The 7,540-nt window shown below is 50.8% G+C and overlaps 1 protein-coding gene across 2 annotated transcripts in view; it reads left to right on the top strand.

The window, feature by feature from the left end:
* The first annotated feature begins 419 nt into the window (after window positions 1–419).
* ARSB (arylsulfatase B) overlaps window positions 420–7,540 on the top strand; it is a 158,290-nt gene continuing 151,169 nt past the window's right edge. For both annotated transcript variants that reach the window (XM_019481786.2, XM_059725113.1), the window contains exon 1: window positions 420–706. In XM_019481786.2, coding sequence (XP_019337331.2) covers window positions 440–706 — 267 coding nt within the window. In that variant the 5' untranslated portion in view covers window positions 420–439. The remainder of the gene's footprint in view (window positions 707–7,540) is intronic.

The following is a 7,540-nucleotide window of genomic DNA, read 5'->3' as shown; positions in this document are numbered from 1 at the left end:
CTGAGCGTGCTTCAAGTGAGTTTGGGGGACGACGAAAGAGAAAACGGACAGGAGCGAGGGTCAAAGCTTCACAGCGAGAGCAGGGCGGGGAGACGCTCAGTGGAGCCAAGGCCGGCCGCGGGCAAAGCGCCTGTTTTCTGTGTCCTATTAGTATTATCGTTATCTCGGGGGGGGAGGCTGAGGCTAACAGTCTGCCCGGGGCCGCCAGGGGTGCCGGTCCACGGCTGAGCAGAGCAGAGCAGAGCACCCGGGCAGCGCCCACCGCACCCCTGCGAGCCACAGCCAGAGCCACCGCTCCCACCCGCCTGCCCCGGACCAGGCGCTGAGGCAGGAGGGCGGGCAGCCGCGGCCCGAGGCAGGGCGGGAGGCGGGGCGGGGCGGGGCGGGCCCCGCGGGCGGAGGCGGCCCCAGCTGCAGTTCCTGGTGTGGCGGGGAGGCGATGGCGCGGCTCCGGCCGGGCTGTGCGGCTCTGCTGTTGCTGGCGCTGCTGCTGTGCTGGCCGCGGCCGTGCCCGGGCGGGCGGGCGCCGCACGTGGTGCTGGTGCTGGCAGACGACCTGGGCTGGCACGACGTGGGCTGGCACGGCTCCCGCCTGCGCACGCCGCACCTGGACACGCTGGGCGCGGGGGGCGTCCGCCTGCAGCGCTACTACACGCAGCCCCTGTGCACCCCGTCCCGCAGCCAGCTGCTCTCCGGCCGCTACCAGGTGAGGAGCCCGCCCGGCCCGGCCCGGCCCTCAGGAGCCAGCCAGCCCGCCCACCCACCCCCGTGGGTGACGGCATGGTCACATCTAGGGTTTTCAAAAGAGGGGTGCATGCGGTTCCCTGCTTCATCCCCCGCAGCCCAGAGCACCTCTCTCCTGCTAAGTGGGAAGCTCTACTAGCAGGCCAGGGCGCGGGCTGTGCAGCCCAGTGTAGGGCCCAAGCAGAAGCGAATGGACTTTGCTGGGCTGGGCCTTCACTTGCAGCCCCGTGCGCCTCGTCTGCGTGGCACCACGGTGCGCCAGGCAGCCGCACGGGGAGGCAGTGTTTCCTTACTCCCGCAGCGCAGGCGTTCCCGTGGAGCGTGCCGCTTTCTCACAGTGCTATTTCTCGCCTTCCTGAGCACCTCGTATCGCCCCCGCTGAGGCTTTGTCTACCTCTAAGGATGGAAGTGCCACCACCTCACTGGAACAGGCTGCCCAGAGAGGTGGTGGCATCTCCATCCTTAGAAGTTTTTAAGACTTGGATAGGCAAAGCCTGGTTGGGATGGTCTGGTTGTGGCTGGTCCTGCTTTGAGCAGGAGTTGGACTAGCTGTGACCTCCTGAGCTCCCTCCCAGCCTTCACTTTCTATGATTCTAGGATCTTGACTGCACCCAGCGTTTCACGGTAAGTGATTTCCACACCTCAGATAATGTTCATCTGGGTTGTTTCAGACCTCCAGCTAATTTTTTTTAGTTCAAGCAAAAAAAAAATAGCAGGGCTGTGAAATAGGAGCAATGGAACAGCTAACGCACAGTAGCATTGCAGAAGACAGGATAGCTTGAAGCTTAAGACCTTCGAAAAGGAGAGAGGGTGGTTAACGCTGGTGGAATGAAGAGTTCAGAAGAAATCAGATAAATTGTAATGAGCCATGAAGTCAAGTGGCTCCCTTGATGTTGTTTGAATAGAAATGCTGCTGCCACTGCTAGACAGCTTGATATAAACTTTGGGTGAAGCAGGAATCAAAGGGGGGTTGTGACTGTGGCAGGGTGTTAGGTCTGTGTGTGTCAGGGTTGATGGTAGTCTTATGTAGAGTTTAGATTAAGGACTGTACAGGATGGTTTGGATAGGGATGATCCTGCCTCAGGCAGGGGTTGGATTAGATGACCTCTGGAGGTCCCTTCCAGCCTCTACCTCTCTGATCCTCCATGACTGTAAAACTGAACCCCTGGTTGGAAATGCCTAGTTTGCCAACAAACACATCCCTGTAGCATGAGCCGGCTGCCAGCTGAGGGACCCTATTTATATGTTCTGTTTCAAAAAGGCCCAGCACTCTCTTGCATCAATTAAGAATCCTCCCCCTACTAGCTGTCAGGTTAGCAGCACCAGGAGCTGTCACTCTGCAGTCCTGACTTGTTCTTTTTATATCTAAAGTCAAAGGTGCTTTCATTGTCTGATGATGAGCACCTTGAAGAAACCTCACTTTGGGGCTCCCAGCCTTTTCCAACTGGAGGTGCCCCTTGTTAGCCTGGAGGCTCCTTTGGGAAGTGCCAGCTTTTAATCATTTTTTGATCACAGAAAAATCCTAAAGCAACTCTTTTGTTGCACAGAACTCAGAAACCCTAGAACAGGGTGGCATGTTTTTAACATGTGGATTCCTATTTTAAATCCCTGGGTTTATCTTGTGAATCATTTTTGCATACCTAACAGTACTAGCACTGCACAGTACGAGCTGCAACACCCTGGATGAGAATCTCTGCCCCAAGCTATATTGGACACTTGACCAAAAGAAGTAATTTTTGAAGCCAGTTCTTTCAGATCTGTTTAATATTGTTATGCAGTGTCTGCTTCTATGTGGAGTCAAGATCATTTACATTTGGAGTGTTTTAACTTAAGGAATTTTGTACAGGTATGTTATTAAAGATAAGTCTTGAAAGGTAAGGAGCTATTACCAGGACCTGTGGGACCTGCTGACATGCTAGGAAACATGGGAGAAATAAAGCTTGTTGTGGATGCGATTGGGTGCAAAAGAAATTTGACAGGTTGGACTCTTTAAGTTAGTCAAAGGTCCTGAAGATGTAGGTGGGCATTCAGCAGGACTCTCAAAAGCTTAAGTCACTTCTGAAAGCAGGATTTCATAGATTTTGTAGACATTAGGGCAGGAAGGGACCTCGCAAGATCATTGGGTCCAGCCCCCGGCCCAAGGGGCAGGAAGTCAGCTAGGGTCAAAGAATCCTAGCAAAATAGGGATCCAAATGTTTCTTGAAGGTGTCCAGAGTAGGTGCCTACACCACCTTTAGGGAAAGTCTATTCCAGGCCTGGGAACTCAGACAGTAAAGAAGTTTTTCCTTGTGTCCAGCCTAAAATGGTCTTCCAGGAATTTGTGACCATTGGACCTTGTCTTCCCTTGGGGTGCCCTGGTGAATAGACGTTCTCCCAGTTCCTGATGCACACCCCTTATGTTCTTATAGGCTGCCACCAAGTCATCCCTGAGCCTACACTTCTCCAGGCTGAAGAGTCCCATGGCTCTCAGCACTCTTCATAAGGCCTGCTCTCTTGCATTCTGATCATGTGCGTGGCTCTCCTCTGGACTCTTTCAAGCTTCTCCACATCCTTTCTGAATTGCAGAGTTCAAAATTTGATGCAGTACTCCAGCTACAGCTTTACCAAGGCCAAGTACAGTGAGAGGATGATTTTATGGGTCTTGCTTGAGATGCATCGGCAGATGCAAGCCAGAGTTTTGTTTGCTTTGCTGGCTGCGATATTGCATTGTTGGCTCATGTTCATCTGGTGGTCAATCATGACCACCAAGTCTCTTTCAGTCGTGGTGCTAGCGAGTGTAGCACTGTCAAGCCTATAAGTGTGATGCAGGTTTTTTCTCCTGAGGTGGAGCACCTTGCATTTCTCCATATTAAATGCCATCAGGTTTTCATTCGCCCACCTTGGGAGCCTGTCGAGGTTGGCCTGGATCGCCAGCCTATCCTCAGGTGTGACCACACTTCCCCATAGCATGGTGTTGTCAGTGAACTTAGCCAGTCTGCTTCTGACACCAGAGTCTAGATCATTTATAAATACATTAAAGAGTACAGGTCTGAGAACAGAGCCCTGGGGGACACCACCGGTCACTATGTGCCATGCAGATTTGCTTTCATCAACTACCACTCTCTGGGTCCGACCTTGGGGCCAGTTCCCTAGCCATTGGACCATAAGGTTGTCGAGGTTGCAGTTCTCCAGTTTTGCTATAAGGACATCATGGGACACCAGGTCAAAGGCTTTTTTAAAGTTCAAATATATGATATCAACTTCTTCTTTGTCTAGGTGATGTGTCACTTGGTCATGGAAGGAAATGAGATTGGTCAGGCAAGACCTAACCGCAACAAAGCTGTGTTGGCTATCCCTCAGAATGCTGCTTTCTGTTAGCCTGTTGTTAATGGTTTCTTTGATGATTTTTTTCCAAGATCTTTCCAGGGGTTGAGGTCAAACTGATTTGGTCTGTAGTTTCCCGGATCTTTCTTCCTTCCTCTTCTTGAAGATAGGCACCACATCGGCCCTCTTAAAATCTTCAGGTACCTTGCCCAAGCGCCACGAGTTCTTGAATATTCTTGCCAGTGGCCATGCTATGATGTCAGCCAGTTCCTTTAGCACTCTTGGGTGCAATCTGTCTGGACCAGCTGATTTTTGGGTGTCCGGCCTCTCAAGGTGTTCCCTCACAAGATCTATGCCAGTGATGGGCATATGTTCACCCTTACCCTAGTGATCCTGCATCTTTTCAGGCAGGGCGATCCCTTTGGGCTGGTGAAAGACCAACACAAAGTAATCGTTAAGGAGATTGGCTTTTTCCTGGGTGTTGGTTATCAGCTACTCTGTTTGGTTTAGCAGGTGTCCAGTGTTGCCCTTCTTTTTTTTCTGACTTCCCATGTATCTGAAGAAGGACTTTTTATTGTCCTTGATTTGTGTAGCCATTTGGAGTTCAATTACAGCCTTGGCTTTCCTAGTTCGCTCTCTACAGGTGCAGACCAGTCCTGAATACACCTTCTTAGTAGTGTTTCGTGTCTTCCATCCTTTATAAGCTTCTCTTTTTAGATGCAGGAGGTCCATGAGTTCCTTACTGAGGCAAGGGGGTTGCCAAGCCCTTTTACTACCTTTCCTATGGGCTGGAATGGACTTCCCTTGTGCTTCAAGGATCTCTTTCTTAAGGAGTAACCATTCATCGTGAACTCCCCTCCCTGTGAATGGCCTCTTAGGGCCTCAACAGCTAGCCTTCTGAGCTTATGAAAATCTGCTTTCCTAAAGTTGAGGCCTTCTGCATTGCTGACTGACTTGCCAGCTGTGCAAGTCAGTCAGCAATGCAGAAGTGAAATTCAATGGATAGTGAAAGTGATCAACTCATGGTCACTGTCTCCCAGCTTCCCTTTGATTCTTAGGTTGCTGACTAGATCATCCCCTTTGGTCAGTAGCAGGTCCAGCAGCGCCTTACCTCTTGTTAGCTCATAAACTTCTTGAGATGGGTAGAGCTCATCTATGCATGTGAGGAAGCTTTGTAACCAGTTGGATTTGCCTGAGTGCTCTTCCCATGAGATGTCCAGGCAGCTGATGTGTCCCCATGACAACCATGCACCAAGAGTGTGCAGCTTCAGCCAGTTCCCTAGCAAATTCATGGTCAAGTTCTTGCTCCTGATTTGGAGATCTGTAGTAGACTCCTACCATTATATCCCCTTCGCCACATTCCCCTCATATTCTAACCCAGAGGGTCTCAAGTCACCCTCCTTGGATGCCAATCTACACTTGCAGGGAAGTATACTGCTCCTTCGCATAGAGAACTACACCCCTGCCCATTCTTTCAACGCGATCTCTCCTGTACAAGGTATAGCCATCTATACCTGTGGTCCGGTCATAGCTGGAGTCCCACCAGGTCTCCATTATCCCTATGAGATCATAGTCATTTCTGTTTAGTAGAAGGGCCAGTTCCTCTTGTTTGTTCCCCAGGCTCCTGGCATTTGTGTACAGGCAAGTGAGCCTGCCATTGGAGGCCTTAGGCTTCCCTGCGCTCCTATCCCAGTCCAGGGATGGGGCTTTTCTAGGAGTGGGTTCCCTTGAGCATCCTGACCTGCTAATTTTTGTGGTTGATGCTTGGTGGGTTTGCACTGGTGGTTATCCACCCATCTCCTGGCAAACTTAGTTAAGGCCTGGTCAAGCAGGTCAGCCACTCTGGCTGATAAGAGCTTCTTCCCTGGAGTGAGGTAGAGGCCATTCCTTCCCAACAAATTGCTGCCTCTCTCTTCAAAGTGCAGACTGTGGTCATAGAAGCCGAAGCCTTCATGATGGCACTAGCGCTACAGTCTTCTGTTTACTACTTCAGTTCATCTCTCCCTCCTCAGCCCCTGACCCGACCCGTAACCAGAAGGATCGAGGAGAAAGCCAATTTTCTCAAAAATTTTGGCTCCTTAAACCTGGTTTTGCATTACTGAGACATTTGTCCTAAGTACTGTGTGGATGCTAATTAGCCAACATATAAGTCTTTGGAATCACAATATTTTAATTCATGTACAGAGGAAAACTCAGAATTCTGGGAGGATTTGGTGGGTTATAGTAAATATATGTATGCTTGGGAGGATTCACTTTTTTATTGGTAAATGTTGATACATGGTGATTTCGCTTTGCACTCGCATACTGATGGAAAAAGTATTTCTATCTAATAATTGAAAGGGGACGTAAGAAAAATGATGGCTGATGGAGTGTGTGCTGATAAGGGGGAGCAGTCCTACAGAACTGTTTTGACTGGAGTTTGGACTGTAGCGCCCAGAAACCCCAGGAGACTGGGAACAAAGGAAGAGGAAATGGCAAAGTGGATGAGGAAGCTATGGGTCAGTGGAGCCAGGACTGATGGCAGCTGTGCTGCTCAGCTGGCTGCAATCCTACTATAGTTATGTTTGTTATTAATAAATTGTCTGCCCTCCGCACCCTCCGGTGGAGTGAGGTGGACACACTTGAAGGGAGAGAGAGGCTGCAACTAGGTTTAGACAGACTACAAAAGTGGGCAGATGAGAATAGGATGGGGTTCAACATAGACAAATGCAGGGTGCTGCACCTTGGGAGAAGGAATCCACAGCATACATACAGGCTGGGGAGTTCCCTTCTTGAAAGCACAGAGGCGGAAAGGGATCTTGGAGTCATTATTGACTCCAAGATGAGCATGAGCCGCCAATGCCAGACCACAGCCAGCAAAGCCAGCCATACCTTGTCATGCCTCCAAAGGTGCATCTCAAGCCAGTCCAGAGAGGTGATACTCCCCCTCTATGAGACTTTGGTCAGGCCGCAGTTGGAATGCTGCGTCCAGTACTGGGCGCCACACTTCAAAAGGGATGTGGCCAGCCTGGAGAGGGTTCAGAGCAGGGCCACCCACTTGGTGAGAGGGCAGCAGGACAGGCCCTACGAGGAAAGACTGAAGGACCTGAACCTGTTCAGCCTCAGCAAGAGGAGGCTGAGGAGGGACCTGGTGGCTGCCTACAAGCTCATCAGGGGGATCAACAGCAAATAGGCAGAGCTTTTTTCTCCCCAGCACCACCTGGGGTGACAAGGAACAATGGTCATAAGCTGATGGAGAATAGGTTTAGGTTAGAGATCAGAAGGCAATATTTTTCAGTTAGGGTGGCCAAAATCTGGAACCAGCTTCCCAGGGAAGTGGTCCTCACCCCTACCTTGGGCAAATTCAAGAGGAGGTTGGACGATCACCTGTCTGGGGTCTTGTGAACCCAGCATTCATTCCTGCCTGTGGCAGGGGGTCAGGCTAGATGATCTGTTCAGGTCCCCCCTGACCCTAGCTACTATGAAACCCCTAATTTTGTGCAGTCCTGACAAT

Source organism: Alligator mississippiensis, chromosome 3 (assembly GCF_030867095.1).
Source record: "Alligator mississippiensis isolate rAllMis1 chromosome 3, rAllMis1, whole genome shotgun sequence".
Lineage (NCBI taxonomy): Eukaryota > Metazoa > Chordata > Crocodylia > Alligatoridae > Alligator > Alligator mississippiensis.
This window is presented reverse-complemented; position numbering and strand designations above follow the sequence as displayed.